Here is a 21,561-nt window from a genome sequence, read left to right as displayed (position 1 = left end):
CCCTACACCACAACCCCATCACCCCCCCCTCATTATCACCTCACCATCACTGGCAGCTGGAATGAGGTTATTAACCTGAGAGACAATCTTACAATCTACTCCCAACGACGGAAACTTGAATTACATAAATACATGTTTATTTTATTTGTAAATACGAAGCCTATTAATATAATTTTCTACTCCTATATATATATATATATATATATATATATATATATATATATATATATATATATATATATATATATATATATATATATATATATATATATATAAATTTAATACATGATAGTCACTGATCACAGAGAGGTATACTTGAATGTTCAACTATGTTCAGAACTCAAGTATAGTTGCTAGTTGGTATAACAGCGGAACCTTTGCTTCTTGCAGGGTCAGTGTTCGATCCCCAGTGGTCCAAGTTGGTGAACACCGTTCCTTCACCGCACCCTCATATTCCTTGTCTTTACATTCAAATCAAGTTTTATATTGTCTCATACTACCCTAATGCTTTCTCATAATTTCCTTGTTAGTAGCCTTAATCCCTCTGCTGCTACTGGAGATAATTACTCCCGTAGTAGCCTTAATCCCTCTGCTGCTACTGGAGATAATTACTCCCATAGTAGCCTTAATCCCTCTGCTGCTATTGGAGATAATTACTCCCATAGTAGCCTTAATCCCTCTGCTGCTATTGGAGATAATTACTCCCATAGTAGCCTTAATCCCTCTGCTGCTACTGGAGATAATTACTCCCATAGTAGCCTTAATCCCTCTGCTGCTACTGGAGATAATTACTCCCATAGTAGCCTTAATCCCTCTGCTGCTACTGGAGATAATTACTCCCATAGTAGCCTTAATCCCTCTGCTGCTACTAACTGGTTAACATTCTTGTAGTGGCCTTTGTACCTTCTGAGTTACTTCAAACACATCATTGCCATGACTGTAGGATGACAATGTCTGCATGAGTGCTGTGTGCATATATATACCTGGGTATAACCCATGATAACCCATAACCCATATGATAGGCCCATGATAACAGCATCACAACCCACGATACCAGCGTCATAGCCCATGATACCAGCGTCACAGCCCCTGATAACAGCATCACAGCCCATGATAACAGCATCACAGCCCATGATAACAGCATCACAGCCCCTGATAACAGCATCACAGCCCATGATAACAGCATCACAGCCCATGATAACAGCATCACAGCCCATGATAACAGCATCACAGCCCATGATAACAGCATCACAGCCCATGATAACAGCATCACAGCCCCTGGTAACAGCATCACAGCCCATGAAACAGCATCAGAGCCCCTGATAACAGCATCACAGCCCATGATAACAGCATCACAGCCCATGATAACAGCATCACAGCCCATGATAACAGCATCACAGCCCATGATAACAGCATCACAGCCCATGATAACAGCATCACAGCCCATGATAACAGCATCACAGCCCATGATAACAGCATCACAGCCCATGATAACAGCATCACAGCCCATGATAACAGCATCACAGCCCCTGATAACAGCATCACAGCCCATGATAACAGCATCACAGCCCATGATAACAGCATCACAGCCCATGATAACAGCATCACAGCCCATGATAACAGCATCACAGCCCATGATAACAGCATCACAGCCCATGATAACAGCATCACAGCCCCTGATAACAGCATCACAGCCCATGATAACAGCATCACAGCCCATGATAACAGCATCACAGCCCATGATAACAGCATCACAGCCCCTGATAACAGCATCACAGCCCATGATAACAGCATCACAGCCCATGATAACAGCATCACAGCCCATGATAACAGCATCACAGCCCATGATAACAGCATCACAGCCCATGATAACAGCATCACAGCCCCTGATAATAGCATCACAGCCCATGATAACAGCATCACAGCCCCTGATAATAGCATCACAGCCCATGATAACAGCATCACAGCCCATGATGTGCTCCAAAGCCCTTCTCGACCCTCCAGTATACACACACATACTATCAATCTCTCATGTATATGTATATTATCAATCTCTCCTGTATACATATACTATTACTGGTGTATGTATACAAGTTCATGTGTGCCGGTATATTTACGCTCGAGCTTCTAAGAATATCGAACCCTTGCCTCAGTAAACCATACCAAGCAGCCATCGGGCAAATGTAAACATTTATAAGCTGTATCTAGTTTATGCTGCACGAAGCCCACAACAACAGCGCCAGTGGATCAGCTCAAGCGAGATCTCTGATAGGGGAGAATAAAACACTTATTGGATAGAGAGTGTCTTGACGTTACCTTACGCTCAGTAAGGTTGTTCTAACACACGTAAGATCTCACTAACATTGTTGCAACCCGTTCTCGCACTTGCTTATAGTCAATATTGGCTTATTTAATAAGTGCATATGTGACATACTAATTGATTGTGAATATTTTAGTTTACCTTAAAAAGCTTCATAGAAAACACCGACCTCACCTAACCTTCTTAGTATGTTAAGATAAGCATCTTATTGCTTCTTAATTGCAATTATTACTTAACCTATACCGTTGATAGGTTAAGTAATAATTGTAAATAAGAAGCAGTAAGAGGCTTATCTAAGAAGGTTAGGTGAGGTCGGTGTTTTCTATGAAGCTTTTCAAGGTAAACTAAATTATTCACACTCAATTAGTATGTCACATATGCACTTATTAAATAAGCCAATATTGACTGTAAGCAAGTGCGAGAACGAGTTGCATTATTTGTGTTGTGATTATTTTGCCCTCAAATGACAGGATTTTCTCCCTCATCGTTCAGAACTTTCCCTAGCAGCTCAACAGATAATCTCCCCGCCAGGAAAACATTCCAGCTAAATGGCAATTATATCTTCTCTGCGGTAGCGATTAGGGAGGTTTTATCGTTAGTTTGAGCTCGTTAATTGGTAATTACTGGTCTTGCTGGCTGATTGGCGGAGCATGCGATGGATTTTGGTATAAAATGATAATTGCTGGATTCTAAGCTTGTCAGAGATTGATGTAATAGTTTGGGTAGAGGTTTGGGCCTGATGTAGTGTAGATATGGAAGGGTAGTGTAGATAGGGATAGATAATACACCCCAAAACTCCCGAGGAAGGAGTTTTGGGGTGGCCATTGGTAATGAAAGTTGATCGTGATTACTCACAGTAGATGAAACCATACTTCTTTTATAACGAAATATGACTAAAATCAAACACGTACATTTATCCAAATCGACATCTAATTACGTTAATAATTAACGTAATTATACTTTAATTACTAACGTAATATTTTATTTACAGGTAAATATTTCAGGAATTAGAAACCTTCCAGATGAAGAGCTAAAAACATCTTATTTGATATTCTCTAGAGTAAAGAGTTAATGTGACATGAGTGAGGTGTACAGGTGGATGAATGTCCGTAACAAAGGACACATTGACCAGGTACTAAATATATCCAACACATAATAGAACACGAAAAATGGATGTAAGTTGGATAAGTTTAAGTTTAGGAATGACCTGATTAAATACTGGTTTGTAAACAGGGTTGTTGATTTGTGGACCAGATTACCGGGTTACATAATAGTCGTGGGATCACTGGGTTGTTTCAAGCGTAGGTTAGACATGCGTATGAATGAGTATGGATGGACTCATAATATACATAGGAGCTGCCCCGTATGGCCCAATAGCTCTCCTGCGGTTTCCTTAAATCTTATGTTGGTTTTCTCTTAATTGTTCCCAGATATTTTCATATCATCTGAGGAGTGTTCCTGATGGCCAGTGAGTGTACCGTTGTGTCTACACAATGTCACTTGAAGATGTATAATCAGTTGAATATTTAAAGTCGTCAATTTAACTATTTACAGTTTGCCTGGCTTTCCACGCCTTGCAAAAGTGTGAGGTTACTGAAGGCAGGCGTGCACGGAGAGAATTTGAATTTGAATTTGAATTTGAAGGTCCAGGTGACCCAGTTGGCGGGGCTCTTGCATTTTCTTAGGGGCCTACTTGCATATATTTGCATGACATTACCTTATTTTTATTTATCAGAGTTGGTAGTTTCGACACGTATTGAAACACGGTTCTTCTCAGGCATTATGTACTAGTTACCTCCAACTAATAAATGTAAAATGAGAGGGGAATAAATTGTAGCAGAGAGAGACGCGTCCCATATACCTGTTTACACTCGGGATTTGACGGACAAAGAAGAGAGAGAGAATCCAGGTGGGAAGCTGTGAGTGAACCTCGAGGCCACTCTTCCACTCCCGGTAATCTGGTTTGGGTAAGTCCTAGGCTGCTCTTGGGGGCACACCTGGCGGATTATAGGTCTGCTTGTGGTGTGGCAGGTGTGGTGAAGGTGTAGGTATTCTTCAGCTATTTCTGTAGTACCGTACTATATCTGTAGATACTATATCTGAGGTACTGTGAGGCACAGTACCACCAATACGTCTGTACTGGTGGTGTGGCAGGTGTAGTGGTGGTGTAGGTAACTGTAGTAGTGGTAATACAGACCACGAGAGATGGTTACGGATCATGAAACGTGGAAAATTCTGGTAAATGGCTGGTACAGAGACGGTTCTGAGGAAGGCTCGCAGCAGGCGATGATGGGGGTCAAGTGTTGCTCCACGGGACGCCAGAAGGGGTCTGGAGGGGTCGCTGGGGGCCTACTACAGAAGGCTGGGGCCCCACCACAGCAGGCACACACTGTGTTAAGTGCTGGGACAAAACAGCAGCTGTGTAGCCTACCTGAACTAGGCTTCATCAAGCATTTATTTGTTCACTTACGAAACCTGAACATCTGATCTTAATCATGGCGATTTAGCTTGTGTTTACTAAACACTTTATAAGCTTTAAAGTATAACGAGGTCGTCCATAGCAACAAGAGACCAGCTGGTTAAGGATTCGTCAAACATTTATGCATCCACTTACGAAACCTGTACATCTTTCCACAATCATGGTTGCATTGTTTACACTTATTAATAACCAGGCTAGGCTCGTTGAAGTGGTGGCCGTCCCTGAAGACGCATTCATCAATTTTACCGTACTGTGTATAAAAAAATAATTTCGTTCTCAAATATAAGCTAATATAATTATATATTAAAGTTCTTTGTATAGTTAGACGTAGGTTAGATTAGGTGTTTAGGTTCTGTTGGGGATTATTTGTATATGCAACCCGTCCTCAGGCCAGGCTCGTTAAAGCTGTGGTCCCAAAGATACATTCATAAATTTTAATGTATTGTGTATTAAAAATAGGATTTTTCATTTATATTTCAAAAATAACTTAGAAAGTTAAATGAAATCCCATAGAAACTTGGAACATCAAGCTATTATAATTTGTTTTCTAAGAGATATTAAGGCTATAGTACAACTTATTTTTAGCTTTGCGAGAAAGTACCATTTACACCGTTGTGTTTTATTTAATAACATAACCTCGTTCCCCAGCTTACTATGGCTGTCTACATTTACTTGTATATGTTTAGTTATCCCATACATTATTTGTGTTTTCTTTGACGAAAAGTTTTCTTTTATATTCTAGAGATTAACTATTATAAGTTTAGTGATTTAACTTTAATATTTGAGTAAAAAATATACCAAATAGAATTGCACAATGATATGGAGTTTCCGGTTTTCAAGAGATGAACTGGACAGTCAACGCACGTAATTACCATCAGAGGCTGACGGACTACACAATATATATATATCTATATATATATATATATATATATATATATATATATATATATATATATATATATATATATATATATATATATATATATATATATGTCGTACCTAATAGCCAGAACGCACTTCTCAGCCTACTATTCAAGGCCCGATTTGCCTAATAAGCCAAGTTTTCATGAATTAATGTTTTTTCGTCTACCTAACCTACCTAACCTAACCTAACCTAGCTTTTTTTGGCTACCTAACCTAACCTTACCTATAAATATAGGTTAGGTTAGGTTAGGTAGGGTTGGTTAGGTTCGGTCATATATCTACGTTAATTTTAACTCCAATAAAAAAAAATTGACCTCATACATAGAGAAAAGGGTTGCTTTATCATTTCATAAGAAAAAAATTATAGTAAATATATTAATTCAGGAAAACTTGGCTTATTAGGCAAATCGGGCCTTGAATAGTAGGCTGAGAAGTGAGTTCTGGCTACTAGGTACGACATATATATATATATATATATATATATATTATATATATATATATATATATATATATATATATATATATATATATATATATATATATATATATATATATATATATATATATATATATATGAATATGTTCCTCACGTGTGCCCCAAAGAATGAGGTGTTTTGGTGAAATGCTATGCCCAAGATTACCATCCGAGTTGCCGTCGGGGAAGTGGCTCAAATAGCCTCGGCTATCACTTCCTTTTGACGGCCGTGATGGTCAAGCGGATTAAGGCGCCCTGTAGTTACCAGTTGCGTTGCTTCTGGGAGTATGGGTTCGAGTCATTTCTGGGGTGTGAGTTTTCATTCGCATATAGTCCTGGGGACCATTCAGGCTTGTTCGCATATATATATATATATATATATATATATATATATATATATATATATATATATATATATATATATATATATATATATATATAATAGGCCTGTTTTTCGAGTCACCCACTTGAGAACAGGCCTATTGGTCCTTATGAGTCAGCTTCTATAAGCTAATATGAGGCAGCTCTTATTGGTCCATACGAGGCAGTTCCTATTGGTCAAAGCATGACCAGGATTCATAAAACATTTTCGCGTCAAAATACGAAACCTGTACATCTTTCCTCAACCATAGCGCCTTAGTTTGTATTTATTAAACAAGTTTATGAACAAGTTTAAGAACTACGAGGATCTTTATAACAATAATAACCTTGGGTTGTGAAGTTTCCAAGCTCGTAAACTGTTTAAAAAATGTAAACACATCCGCTCTGATTTACGAAAGATGTGCGGGCTTCGTAGGTGGACGCAAATGCTTGATGAATCCTGGTTAAGGTGTCTAATTGATGACATTATTGTGGTTATGGGGTAACAATGTACCCGGGTGGGTTTAAGGTCACAGGAGAGCAATGGTGTTGGGAAATTGCAATTGATGGTTACAAGGGTTGGTTGCCGTGGTTCCCCCAAGGTGTGTCTTTGATTTCATTAACGGCAGGCCACGTTATAAACAGGACAGGTGGTCCCAGAGAGCCTGCATAGGTCCCACAGGGCCGGGATAGGTCCCACAGAGCCACAGGTGGTCCCTGAGAGTCGGGATAGGTCCCACTGGGCCGGGATAGGTCCCACAGAGTCACAGGTGGTCCCAGAGAGTCGGGATAGGTCCCACAAGGCCGGGATAGGTCCCACAGAGCCACAGGTGGTCACAGGGAGTCAGTATAGGTTTCAAAATAAAATATTAATGGTCATCTTGGCAACATTCTTCAAAAAGAAATGTTGCAAAAACACAAAAATTCAAATTTCAACTTTATTTCAAAGAAAAAAGTATTTTAGGCAAACGATGGCGAGGCTTCAAGTCATGTGTGGTGAGGGGAAGTATACCTGACACACCTGGCCAGGCCGCAGGTGTAGGGGAGGGGAAACCTGAAACACCTGGTCGTCACAGGTGTGCCCCATCCTCCCTACGCATCTTTCGTCAGTGGGTTGTAATACCTATTTATAAAAACAAAAACAAAAGAGCATCGAGTAATAACAAAACGTATAAAGTAGTGATTTTTATCATTTCATTAATATTCGTTATATTTCACAATTACAATATATCGATTTCGGTCAGTGCCCTCATGTGCACGACTTAGCTCTTGGGCTCCGTGTCTGCCTTAAGCTTAAGGCTAAACTACACGTCAACTACAGATATAGAGAGACCGTACCTGGAGGCCTGGTTAGGCGAGGGCATCAGCTTTAAGCTTGAGGAAGGACCACTCATCAACCACGGCGTCAAGATAAGCGTTGAGCCACAGGGCAGAGTCGCGGTCGACCTGGGTCTGGTAGAGGTCGCAGAAGCTGGCACACGACCCGTCCTCCTGGTTGTCTGGATGGAGCTGCTGGCAGGTCTCCTGGTAGCCTCGTACTGAGTCCGTTATCTGTGGACGGTACTTGCTCTGTAAAGCCATCCTCCTCTATCATACCCATCCACTTGTAACAGTTCTTCTTGTTCTCCCGGAGGGGAACGAAGATTTTCAAGTATTCCCAAAATGCATTCATTCCGTTACGAAAGGGACCTGTTTGTGATTGACAGTGGTCGGTCACGGTTGTGCTGGAAATAACCACACATATTAAGCTCTTAGGGTGTACGAGGTGTCATTAGTCAGTTTAATGGCCTGCGAGAAGAAGGAGTCCAAAGATGGCCGTCTGGTGGAGAGGGAGTCACAGGGTACGGGAACACGGTTGGAGTTTCACTTCTACCAGGGCCTATAAAAGTCAAGCCTACGTACTAACCAGATACAGGTCAAGTTCATCCACTAACCCTATAAAGGTCAAGCGAGTCTACTAACCCTGTAAAGGTCGTAGCAGGTCACGCCCGTCCACTCGAAGGCCAGACAGCTTCCATCAGCCGCATCGAAGTAGCACTCGATCTGAGTATTCCTCCAGGTCATCGTCTCCTTCTGTAGCCAGAGGCCGTACTGGATGTAGTGCTGGAGCTGCCTTGAGAGGTCCACCCACCAGCGGGACACCTCGCCCCCCACTACTGTGTAGGAGTCAGCGGCATCCTGGCGCAGGTTGAAGGAAGAAAAGAGGAGATATTGACGCTGTATAATATGATCGAACACACACTATCAACTGCACCCTGTGCATGCATGTGTTGGTGGAGTCCAGGGACGCGGGTTCGATCCCGTCATATGGCCTCGGCGTTTTCTCATGCATATATATCGTTCTTGTGATTGCACTATACACGGGAGTAATATTTGGATGCCAATAGCGTAATTTTAAACGTAAATGAAACTACAGAGTGCCTATTGGCCTATACGAGGCATCTCCTATTGGCCAAGGCATGGCAGCTATTATTGACGAATACGAGGCAGCTCTTATTTACATCCACCCAAACACATTTATATGTCTAACCTGAGCTTGAAACAACCCAGCGATCCCACGTCCATTATGTTACCCGGTAACCTGTTCCAAAAATCAACACATCTGTTTCCAGCTAGTATTTACCCAGGTTACCTGTCTCCTGGCATCTATAATGTAAATATTAATGTCATTATAATCGTAATAATTACTGTGACAACCTTTTGATTACCTGCTGTAGGTTCCGGGTATCAACATCTCCACGGCCCGGCCTCTGACCAGGCCTCCTATTGCAATCTTTTTATTTATTCAGCAAGTGTTATAGTGGACAATGGATAGGTGTGGTATATGTAGTGTTTAATTATGGTGATCACTGCTACGATATTGTTAACACTTTCAGTCTTGTATAAATACATATAATTCACTTGAATTTGTTGACTATATATATATATATATATATATATATATATATATATATATATATATATATATATATATATATATATATATATATATATATATATATATATATATATACTCTATGGGCAAGAGTATACCAGGAGATGTGCTCTTGACCACAGACGTATGTATCCCCCTGAAACCTCTTTGGCTACTTACGAAACCTATACATCTTTCCAAAATCATGGCAGCTTTGTTTACAGTTATTAAACAGTTTAAGAGCTCCGAAGCGCTGCGAAGTCGTATATAACAATAATACCGAGAACGATCTCACAGTGTTTCCAAGCTTGTAAGCTGTTTAATAAATTTAGACGAAGCCACCATCATTGAGGAAAGATGTACAGGCTTCGCAAGTGGGCGTTTGATTAGCCCTGGCCGTGGTCATGCTTCTGACCTTAGGATGAGGATATGGACGCTGGATATGTCTGTAAAGTCGATGGCCATGGACCAAGGCATCTCTGAGGCCTCCACCAGGTAGCGGTTGGTGATGATGGAGGTTGTGATGGCGTCGGCCATTGTGTTCTTGTCCGGGTATGTTCCGTCACTGACTACCTCCGCCCGAGAGTACCTGAGGACCAGAGAGACGTCACAGGAAGGTCAGGATCCACGGCAATCTTTGAGAGGTCTGGGTCTCTCGTAGATGGGTTCTGTTGTCCCATAGCAAGATTGGGACTCCTGGGACAAAACCTGGCAACACGTACACCCCAATATAGCCTTATACACTTACATCCAGCCCACTTATTGCCATGAGAACCCCTTACTTGATACTTACTGGCTGTGTATTGACATGAATACGAGCCTTATGATATTCACTGGCATAAGTAGAGACCCCACTGTGGATACTCACTGATTCATGAGTGACATGAGGTCCTGCTTGTAGACCTCGACCTGGTGAAGGTTGTGCTCGTTGATGAATTCACCACACACTTGAGCCACGTTGTCCTTCACGTGTTCCCAGTAGTTGTCCTCAGGCCTAGGCTCCCAGGCATTGATGATGGCTAGGAGCAAGGCTGATACAGTGGGGTAAGGCACTAGACCTGCTAGGAACTTGGTCACAGCAATGCCCACGGTCACTACTGTTGTGATTAAGTTAGGATACATTATGCTAGGTTATGTTAAGTTAGGTTAGCTTATACTAAGTTAGATTAAGTTAGGTACATGCCAGTTTTAATTAATAGTAGTTCATTCCAGTTTGGTTTAATTCTTTCCAAAAGTTCGTCTAATGTTGAGTTATATGGGATCTTTGCGTGAAGAACACGTCAGCACTTCCATGTTCTTCCCTTTGTTCAGTTCAAGCAGAAACAGTTAAGAATATCTTAGCAGTCCGCAGTGTTATACCCCAGATACTCACAGATACCATCAATATCAGGTTCGTCAGGGAAGGCGGTGACGTAGGCGTCAGTGGGGCGGGTGACGAAGGATATTCCTAGGAGGCCCATCCAAGCTCCCGCCACCATCCATAACCATGCGCTTCTCATCTTTCCTGACGGCGGAGCTGCAGGTGAGGTGAGGAGAAGTATTAGGTGTAAAGTTCCGACAGGATGTAACCCACAGCAGTGACCTATCACGAGTAATAACGGTCTCACACTCCCAGGACAGAGCTCTGAGGCACTCAACGGTCTCACACTCCAAGGATAGAGCTCTGAGGCACTCAACGGTCTCACACTCCAAGGACAGAGCTCTGAGGCACTCAACGGTCTCACACTCCAAGGACAGAGCTCTGAGGCACTCAACGGTCTCACACTCCAAGGACAGAGCTCTGAGACACTCAACGGTCTCACACTCCAAGGACAGAGCTCTGAGGCACTCAACGGTCTCACACTCCAAGGACAGAGCTCTGAGGCACTCAACGGTCTCATACTCCAAGGACAGAGCTCTGAGGCACTCAACGGTCTCACACTCCAAGGACAGAGCTCTGAGGCACTCAACGGTCTAACAGACTTAACTCTGGTTATACTATTAAGATGTATGGCCATACCTTGTACCCAAAGCTTGAAAAGTCACGACTGGTCGTTGTGGGTCTGTGTGGAACTCTGAGGCTACTAAGCTGGAGGTGGGCACTGGTGGTGCCCCAGGACGATGGGGGGGGGGAGGGGTAGTTAACTGGGGGTAGATGGGGTTACCTCTTCTTCCCCAAGCATGAGAGTGCCACATCTGGCACCACTGCCAGTGTGGGAAAGTGTCTTTTCTTTCCAGGTGTGTCCGTCTTAGAAAATATATATATATATATATATATATATATATATATATATATATATATATATATATATATATATATATATATATATATATATATATATATATATATATACTACTCTTGAAACAATCCAGTGATCCTACGTTTACTATGTCCCAATGTATCCAACCACTTGGGCTGGACGGTAGAGCGACGGCCTTGCTTCATGCAGGACGGCGTTCAATCCCCAACCGTCCAAGTGGTTAAGCACTGTTCCTACCCCCCCCCCCGTCCCATCCCAAATCCTTATCCAAACCCCTTCCCAGTGCTATATAGTCCTAATGGCTTGGCGTTTTCCCCTGATAATTCCCTCCCTCCCGATAATTTGTTCCATAAATATAACTTATTTTCACGTGAATATTTTGTTAATTACTTCCATTAGTTAAACGAATTAGAAACCGCGCAGTAATAACGATTTACGCAGTAATTAGCGCCTTAAATCACCCCCCCCACCTTAAGTGGACAAATCTCTCCCTCATTGAAACCGAACAGCTGTTGAGTACAAGTGACCGTGAAGCCTTCCCAAGCCGGATTCTCATCTAAAACGTCGCATTTTTAACGGACTCCGCCAATCAGTTAAATAAACAACGCATTAGTGGAAATTATAGCACCCTAATATTGATGTTTCTTAAGCATCAGCCTCGATAGGCTAGTTACCTCTGTTTTTTTTATTAAGATAAAAAAAAGTTTGTATTTTTAAGGCGTCGTCACATCATGAGAACCAGTTGGTTTATCTCCCCGTCACCATCTACCACAATCGCAGCCAATCAGGGCTCACCAGAGTGCACCAATCAACAAAGAGTGCCGTATGAAGCAGCCAAGAGTGCCACCTGCTAACCACCCACTCAGGCACTTCCATCCCTAGCACCCGAGTCGTCTATTGAGCCTCTGCGCTAAGGTAAAACTTTTCTAGTTCATAGTCATTCTAATGTAGAGTTTCATTCAACTCTCTAAACATGCTAGGCTAACTTTATAAACTTCTAGGCAAAGTTTAAAACCTGCTAGGCTAACTGTTAATCTTGCTAGCCTAAATTAGACCTGCTAGATATACATTAAAACTTCCTAAGCATTCTTTAACACCTGCTAGGCATTCCTTAACACCTGCTAGGCATTCCTTAACACCTGCTAGGCATACTTTAACACCTGCTAGGCATTCCTTAACACCTGCTAGGCTTCGTTTAAAACCAGCTAAAACAAATAAAAAAGTCTTGGATCTCAGTAAGAAGATGTTAACGAGGGTTGTGTGGTTGTGGTTACAGGAAGATGCGGGTTACAGTGGTGAGTACAGTGGTGGTGGTGCTGCTGGCGGCCATGGCGGCTACAGTTCCTCTTAACAACAGCCCTGGTCAGGACATTGACGGTAGCAGTAAGTATCGTACATATATATATGTTCAGCGGGACATCTATGCTTTTGTTAAGCGGATTTACCGTAGCACCCACACAGTTGCCTAACTCTCCGGTACATATTTACTGCTAGGTGAACAGAGGCATCAGGTGTAAGGTCCATCTAGGGTCCTAAGCCTACTACTAGACTTTCTCCCCCCCCCCGGCTGCAACCCACAATAGAGACCTCCCTCCCTCCAGGCAGAGGAGTAATCCACTCAGAGGTAGTTATTTCAACACTTAAACACAATGTCATCTACTCTAACACATAAGAGATAACTGAATGATTGGTGGGGCTGGTGTAACTATCTGCTGAGTCACGGTAGACCTTTAATGCTTAAAATAATACAAAAAAAAAAGTCTGTTTGAATAGGTTAACCTGATTGGCCATCACCGTCACCAACAGAGATAGTACAGTATAATCGTTCAGAGATAAATGAATGATTCTTGTGATTGATGATGTCATTGTAGACTTAAATTATGCAAAACATGTCTACTGAACCCACTATGTTTGATTATCCATCACCAGAGACAACCATCGCCTTGGCCATCGCCTATCAACTTATTGGCCTCATCCCCAATGAGACGGTTCAGGACCTGATCTACACTATCATCGACGCCTTGACCAAAGAGGACTTCGACTACTGGGGACAGGTCAAGGATGAGGTCATGGCTCTGGTCGGACAGTACATCAATGAGCACAATATGCACGAAGTCGAGGTATATCAGAGTGACCTGGTCACGCTGATGGACAGGTGAGGTGAAAGACTGCTTACTTAACTCAGAGCCTGAGTTAAGATGACTCAGGCTCTGAGTTAGGGGTGACTCAGACTCTCAGTTATGGTGATTCAGACTCTGAGTTAGGGTGACTCAGACTTTGAGTAAGGGTGACTCAGACTGAGCTAGGTTAGGGTGACTCAGACTGAGCTAGGTTAGGGTGACTAAGACTGAACTAGGGTGACGATGTGCATTGACTGAGTCAATGCACATCGTCACATCAACAATGGGCTCGAGACCGACCACAAGTACAGTTTCTAAATTAAGCAACTGACATATATGGAGAAGCTAGTGTCTAGTGTCATAATTCAAAGCTACTTTGAGGATATAGTGTGTGTGTGTGAGGATGAAGTACGAGGGCAGGTGGTCACAAGTAACCCTCACACCCGTCACAGGTACAACCAGGCGCCCGTACAGAGCGACACCTATCCGGATAAGAACCAGCAAGCTGCCGCCCTCTCCACCTCCATTGTCACCCACCGGTACCTGGTGGAGGCGGCTGAGTTGCCCCAGTCAATGATCCTCCACTTCGAGGACATCTCCTCCATCCACGTCGTCGTGCTCAAGGTGCGCTCTAGAGTAGTAGGCTACATCCTCCTCTCACAACTAAGGTTCCCTGGAGTCGATCTACAGGCTGGACAGACACGGTTGGGCACGTTTTATTTCGCCTTGTGCCTCTGTTCACCTATCAGTAAATAGGTACCAACTATTCACCAACTGTTCTGGGTTGCATCCTGGGTAAGGTATACTTGACATAGAAGGCCCTCGATAAGATTAACAGGCTTCCTGTCCTCGTCTACGGGGAACCATAAGGTGAACTATTACTAAACATAATTGTAATCATGAAATTGCCTCTCATGGACCAAACAGAAGTCTTTTGGTGTCTTGGTGTCTCATTTTTTCTCATATACTTTCTAAAAAGTATTATCTGTACTGCTTATTTTGTATGTCAGAATATTTATTCTAGAGGTGTGATTTCGACCCCCATCGCCTCCATTCCTACTACCCCCTTTCCTAACCCAGACCCCCTTTCCCCTCTTCCCTGTCAGGACCCAGACCTTCTCCCCCATAACCTTGACCTCCCCCCCCCAGCAAAACCCAGACCTCCCTCCCTCCGTAACCCAAACCTCATTCACCCATCATTCTACAGGACGTGGCAGAAACGTACTCAGTAGAGGGCCAGTCTCCCTCCCGCTGGTGGGTGGATCTGGATGAGCAACTGGACCATTACATAGACTACGGGAAGAAACTAGAGGTGGAGCTGCGGAGCTGGCGCCTGGGGATGGTCACCTGCGAGAAGGACTATGCTGATGGGTCGTGCACCAACTGGGAGTGGATTGGTGCCGAGTGTTACGATGTCTTCACTGTGAGTCATGCCATTTGCACGTCCTCCATGACTAGTAGCCTAGTTCTCCTTGTGCCTGCTGCTCTTGGTGTTCTCTGCACTTCATTTATGCATACTATGTTGTCATCGTCTTCCTGTCTGGGTCTTCTGTTGTTCGCTGGAGGGTTGTAAATAACCAGGACCACTACCTTCTTTGTAACAAACTAGGCTGTTGTAAGAATTATCCAGAGTGGTTTATCGACAAGAGAATGGGAAGCTGAGCCGCATGGTGACCTGACCCCCAGGGGAATTCGCGGTGGAAATAACCGACGCTTTGTTCAAAGCTGCGTATAATGACTCATCCTATAGTATTCAGTAATTTAGAGAAAATTAGCCTTTATTCATTTTGCATTAAAATTGTATTGTATAATAGTACCGGATACAATATCAAGAGTATTCTAATTATTGAGTTTAAGTCACCATCAGTGACGTCACGAATCAGATCTAACTTTTAAAGCGGAGTGACCGGCGGTCATAGGTCAGCAGGGTTGACATGTCTAATATTTCTCAAAGTTTTAATAAACATTAGGTGTGTTCCTTAACATGTCAAGGTTGACATTGATGGGGAGTGGTTAGTACACGGATGTGAGCTTGATAGTTCCGTAGTACGCTCCCGGATGACTGAAAGTTCAGTCTGAAGATATACTTTAATGTTTGTTTGAGCACGGTGTGGCCGGCTCTAGAGGACACATGGACTTAGCTAGTGAAGAGCCAAGAGAGTTTAATAGCTAGTTTTTGATGGTAGAGTAGGGACATGTTATTTAGCTATGTCAGTAAGGATAGGATGTATGTTTCCTGATATTAGAGGATTGCTGTCAGTTGACAGCTGAGAAATTTATGAAATATGAACATGTTCATTATGATGTTGGACTATTATTTGTCAAATTTTATTAGTTAGGTTAGCTTTTGTTTGTGGCATGAGTTGAATTGTGGGTTTGGATACTAAACCTCGTGAATTTTAACAAATTAACAAGGTTTACTAAGTGCTTGTGCGGGGGGGTTGTAACAAACTAGGCTGTTGTAAGAATTATCCAGAGTGGTTTATCGACAAGAGAATGGGAAGCTGAGCCGCATGGTGACCTGACCCCCAGGGGAATTCGCGGTGGAAATAACCGACGCTTTGTTCAAAGCTGCGTATAATGACTCATCCTATAGTATTCAGTAATTTAGAGAAAATTAGCCTTTATTCATTTTGCATTAAAATTGTATTGTATAATAGTACCGGATACAATATCAAGAGTATTCTAATTATTGAGTTTAAGTCACCATCAGTGACGTCACGAATCAGATCTAACTTTTAAAGCGGAGTGACCGGCGGTCATAGGTCAGCAGGGTTGACATGTCTAATATTTCTCAAAGTTTTAATAACCATTTTTGTGATCGGGAACAGCTCTGCCGTTAGAGGCTTGTGTAATTTATTTCAGTAAAATAATTCAACCAGTCTGGATCAATTAAGTACAACCGAGTTTAATTGTTATAACTTGAACCTTGCTAGTAACTGGGTAGAACTTTGACTAGGCGGAAGGATACAAGGTTCTAGTCTGGGCTAGGCCAGACGAGGACAAAGCAGTGTGGTCACGGAAGCAGCTAGGAGAGGTCAAACATCTTACCTCTCCCCTAGACCAGCCAAGACATCCAGCTGGTCGCCCAAGGTATAGTTGCTATTGTTAATTATAGAAATAGTCTTCTCATTTGCCACTCAGGTCAAGTAGGGAGTGTTAAAGTAATAGGGAGTGAACATATTTAGATTTTGTTTTAGTTTTCTTTTAATAAATTAAATTTGTTATTAATTTGCATTTTATTGTTTCCATGTGTTTTATGTGTATACTTGTCCTGGTCACGTGGTCCACACGAGGCAGAGTTGCATTGGGCGCCGATTCTAACATCGAATCGGAATTATCATTACCGTGTAATTTATTCCACACTCAAGGTCATCGTTTATAGTGGGGATCAAGCCCCTAGGTTGATTAATTAGCGTGATCGATCCAGACCTCGATCATTGCTCTTGTATTACTGGTCTGGTGGTGGCAGCAGAGGTGACTCTAGGGTTTTGTTCAGAGCTTAGGTCACGTCATACTGGGTGTAGAATCCTAAGTCGGTCAATCGTCTTAGGACCACGTGGCGTGGAGTTGGCTTTGGTAAAAGTTTTGGAGTCCCTGGGTTTAGAAATAAAAGTAAGAATACGGGTAGAGGGAGTAGAAAGAAGGAAGTAAAGAGAGAGGAACCCGAACCCGTGTTACATCTTCACCATCTGCTGGCAGAGTCCCAGTGCTGGAGCCTGTGAATCCATTTGTATTTCGGCCTTCTAGTTCCTGGAAATATTACATCCAAGATCATATATTATATATATATATATATATATCATTGTCTTTCACACAGGCCACAGACCTGGTGACGGGACAGACGTCCTCCTGCGAGCAGTTACACGGTACCACTGACTGTGAGGACCACTGTCAACTCTATACCATGCACAAGGAGCAAGAGGTTGAGGTCTTCATGACCGCCAAGGTCACTGATGTCATGCACTCATGGGAGCTACTCAAGAACGTCTCCTCCGTGTATGCTGGGGTGGCTTCAAGGTGGGGGAGAGAGAGAGAGAGAGAGAGAGAGAGAGAGAGAGAGAGAGAGAGAGAGAGAGAGAGAGAGAGAGAGAGAGAGAGAGAGAGAGAGAGAGAGAGAGAGAGAGAGAGAGATAGAGAGAGAGAGAGTGAGTGAGAGTGTGTGTGTGTGTGGAAGTGTCATAACAGTAATCAATGATATATACAATAAAAATAACATTGTATCACATAACCTAACATCATATGCTCGTGTATACATTACATTTATACACCCTGTATATTCATCAATACATCAACACCCACCTGACTACATTTATCAACAGGTTCTACGATCCAATAGGGAGACACTAAGCGACCCAGCTGATCCATTGCTCACGATGTCCATGACGTATTTGATGTTGACGTCACTCTACCGTGGCTGATGGTGACGTGGCCGGAACGTCATTCTTTCGACGTAGATGGAGACGTCAGTATTTCAATGTTTATAATGACATTTGCTAACGTCACTTTTCCAACGTTGGTAATGACGTCACTTTTCAAACTTTGATGACGTCACCATATATATGAACGTTCAGGATTACGTCACAAATTCAGAAGCCGAGAACGTAACCTTATGTGGTGTTTGGAATTAATTAATTATATACATGAAACTAGTTGTTTTTCTCTACCTTATTGATGTTCTTTAACTATGTCCCACTCTCCTTCTGTCTCTTCAAAATCCAATGTTCAGAAGAGAACATAAGAAGAATTATAATATCAACCCGTCCTCAGACCAAGTCCATTCCATCCAGCGTTCGACCCCAAAGACGCATTCATTCATTTTAACATGCTGTTCATTCAAAATAGCAATTTTCTCACATATAAATTAATATTGTTATATATTAGCATACTGTGTATATTTAGGCATTGGTTAGGTTCTGTTGGCGATTATTTGTATGTGTCAACCCGTCTTCGACTCAAGTCCATTACATCCAGCGGTCGACCCCACAGACGCATTCATAAATTTTAACATGCTGTTCATTCAAAACGGAAATTTTCTCAAATATAAATTAATATTATAATATATTAGCATATTGTGCATATATAGGCATATGTTAGGTTAGGTTAGGTGTTTAGGTTCTGTTGGCGATTATTTGTATTTGTAGTACGTGGGTGAAGCATTTACAGCGTTGTGGTTCAAACAAAAGTCGTCAGCAAAGCACTTGTTCCGGAAGTGTTCGAACGAAATCAATTGTGAGTCGTGTGCAAACCGTCTCATGTACATGAGATGGGAGCACAGCACGCCATGTGGTGCTGTTTCATACCACAGCGAAATCCTAACGTACTCTGTCCTCCTCCTCCTCTCCCCCACACCCCCACAGGCGGTATGGATCCTAAATCCAATCACGGTGTGTTTGGAGAACATATCCGCCATGTTGGAGACCATAATGGATGTGCTCTGCATGACCCTGATCCAGCCCATTGGCAAGAATTGTGGCCTAGTGCTCTCCAGGATGCACGTGGTCCACGTCCGCGCGCGGTCCTTCGTCCCCACACACTTCTTTCATGGAAGATGGAAATAAGTTGGGGCCGGATTTGGAGGTAGGAATTAGTTCAATAACGTGGATATTTGTCTAAATAGCGTAGAAAACTATTTGCTAAATAGTGTAGAAAAGTATTTTGTAAATAGTGTAAATAGTTTTCTAAATATATATATTTTTCTAGATAGTGCGAATATTTTTATAATTTGTGTGTGTAGGGGTGGACTGAAAGGTATGTTGACCAGACCACACACTAGAAGTTGAAGGGACGACGACGTTTCGGTCCGTCCTGGACCATTCTCAAGTCGATAGTGTGTGGTCTGGTCAACATACTTCAGCCACGTTATTGTGACTCATCGCCTGCAAAAGGTATGTTGTATGTGTGTATGTATGTAAGGGTACTTTAGCCACTAACACTCTAGTGGCCTCGACGAGGGCGGGAAGACGGCGGTTTGTCAAAGGTCATCCATTTGTTTTGGATTTTTTCCAGCTAGATTTTAAAGTTCAAGATAGTTTTGGCGTTTACGTCTTCAGCGGGTAGGCGGTTCCATGGGTTTATAACCCTCTTGGTGACAGAATTTCCTGTTTTCAATCCTACACTGTGGCTTCTTGAGGCTGTAATCGTTGCTCCATATGTGTTACATCTGACTTTTTGAACAACTTGTCTGGATTAACATCATTCAAACTGCTCAATATTTTAAGTTTCCATAAGATCAACCCCCGTCATGCCTCAGTGTTGCTAGCCATGTGGCTCTCGATGGATTACGTGGATTAGTATTGATAAATTAGTATAAATAGTATGCATAGATTAGTATAGATAGATTACCACAAGTGGAATAGGTGTGAACTATAATGTTACATATGAGTGGGTTTACCCACAAGTTACTTGTACACATACATTTATTTAAATATAATAATAAGCGATTTAATTTTAATAAAACTAATCAACAATTATGTATTGAAATTGTCAATTTTTGAATTATAATTTTATAAATTAATTTCATGGTCTAAAATTTAAAGTGTTTTTTCCAATTACTCGTTTTTGTATGTTTGACGTTTCTGCAAATTATATATTTAAAATTTGATTGATCAACGTTATTGTTATTGGTGTTTTGTGGCATGATATACATTAAGTTTGCTAGCTTTTTTGTCTTTATTTGATAATGTGCATTATAAATCTTACTTATTAGTTCATTTCATGTTCAGTGTGATCTTACAATTTGACAAGCATCTAATTTGAAGTGTTTTTGCATACAAACCTTGACAAACACATCTAACGTGAGTGTGCTAATCAGATAAAATTTACATCCAGCTATAAGGGTGCCGACTCTAATCCGCCCATGTTGGGCACGTATCCAACAGCAATCACCATGCAACGTTGGGTGAGGTTATCCCCTACGTCTGGCCTCCAGCCCTTGGACAGAGAGGCATACACAATGATATCACAATAGCGTATATGTCGGTGAGAAAATGACTGGAGCAGAGCAGTGAATGAACCAGTCAGGCATATATTCTATTATATGTATATTGTTTAATCTAAATTTCCCAGTAAGTAACCTTGGTGTAGAACAGTCTTCCGTTATCTGCTGTTCATCGGAACAATCACATATGCAAGCGGTTCACAATATTCCCAGGGACACTACAATCAGTATTGCAACCAAGAAAAGCTATATAATTTGGTTTCATTGAAAATATTAAATGGTATATATATATATATATATATATATATATATATATATATATATATATATATATATATGTCGTACCTAATAGCCAGAACGCACTTCTCAGCCTACTATGCAAGGCCTGATTTGCCTAATAAGCCAAGTTTTCATGAATTAATATATTTTCTCAAATTTTTTGCTTATGAAATGATAAAGCTACCCATTTCATTATGTATGAGGTAAATTTTTTTTTATTGGAGTTAAAATTGACGTAGATATATGGCCGAACCTAACCAGCCCTACCTAACCTAACCTAACCTATCTTTATAGGTTAGGTTAGGTTAGGTAGCCGAAAAAGTTAGGTTAGGTTAGGTTAGGTAGGTTAGGTAGTCGAAAAACAATTAATTCATGAAAACTTGGCTTATTAGGCAAATTTGGCCTTGCATATTAGGCTGAGAAGTGCGTTCTGGCTACTAGGTACGACATATATATATATGTCGTACCTAATAGCCAGAACGCACTTCTCAGCCTACTATTCAAGGCCCG

At 41.8% G+C, this 21,561-nt stretch overlaps 2 protein-coding genes across 2 annotated transcripts; one reads left to right on the top strand and one right to left on the bottom strand.

The window, feature by feature from the left end:
- Window positions 1-7,482: 7,482 nt before the first annotated feature.
- Window positions 7,483-11,619, bottom strand: LOC123769801 (uncharacterized). Its single transcript, XM_069301274.1, has 7 exons — window positions 11,472-11,619; window positions 10,845-10,988; window positions 10,341-10,569; window positions 9,889-10,061; window positions 8,521-8,738; window positions 7,897-8,109; window positions 7,483-7,681 (listed from the first exon to the last, which is right to left on the bottom strand). The coding sequence occupies exons 2-6, from the start codon at window positions 10,969-10,971 to the stop codon at window positions 7,909-7,911; spliced, it is 948 nt and encodes a 315-aa protein (XP_069157375.1). The 5' UTR covers window positions 10,972-10,988; window positions 11,472-11,619; the 3' UTR covers window positions 7,483-7,681; window positions 7,897-7,908.
- An 851-nt stretch (window positions 11,620-12,470) lies between these two features.
- On the top strand, window positions 12,471-18,481 carry LOC123769802 (uncharacterized). The gene is made up of 7 exons (XM_045761100.2): window positions 12,471-12,627; window positions 12,989-13,095; window positions 13,642-13,867; window positions 14,285-14,456; window positions 15,040-15,255; window positions 17,653-17,852; window positions 18,155-18,481. Exons 2-7 carry the CDS (start codon window positions 12,993-12,995, stop codon window positions 18,180-18,182), a joined length of 945 nt encoding a protein of 314 aa, XP_045617056.2. The 5' UTR covers window positions 12,471-12,627; window positions 12,989-12,992; the 3' UTR covers window positions 18,183-18,481.
- The last annotated feature ends 3,080 nt before the right edge of the window (window positions 18,482-21,561 follow it).

This window comes from Procambarus clarkii, chromosome 45, assembly GCF_040958095.1.
Source record: "Procambarus clarkii isolate CNS0578487 chromosome 45, FALCON_Pclarkii_2.0, whole genome shotgun sequence".
Taxonomy (NCBI): Eukaryota; Metazoa; Arthropoda; class Malacostraca; order Decapoda; family Cambaridae; genus Procambarus; species Procambarus clarkii.
The sequence above is the reverse complement of the archived record's forward strand: the minus strand, read 5'-3'. Positions and strand labels throughout refer to the sequence as shown.

What these genes read in the sequence shown, in the direction of transcription:
- LOC123769801 (XM_069301274.1), bottom strand. Translation starts at nt 10,971, where the DNA reads ATGAGAAGCGCATGGTTATGGATGGTGGCGGGAGCTTGGATGGGCCTC. An exon ending in CTCATGTCACTCATGAATCA is followed by an intron (nt 10,062 to 10,340) that starts GTGAGTATCCAC and finishes TCTGGTCCTCAG; the next exon opens with GTACTCTCGGGCGGAGGTAG. An exon ending in CGTCCATATCCTCATCCTAA is followed by an intron (nt 8,739 to 9,888) that starts GGTCAGAAGCAT and finishes TCAACCTGCGCC; the next exon opens with AGGATGCCGCTGACTCCTAC.
- LOC123769802 (XM_045761100.2), top strand. Translation starts at nt 12,993, where the DNA reads ATGCGGGTTACAGTGGTGAGTACAGTGGTGGTGGTGCTGCTGGCGGCC. An exon ending in TCAGGACATTGACGGTAGCA is followed by an intron (nt 13,096 to 13,641) that starts GTAAGTATCGTA and finishes ATCCATCACCAG; the next exon opens with AGACAACCATCGCCTTGGCC. An exon ending in CTGGTCACGCTGATGGACAG is followed by an intron (nt 13,868 to 14,284) that starts GTGAGGTGAAAG and finishes CACCCGTCACAG; the next exon opens with GTACAACCAGGCGCCCGTAC.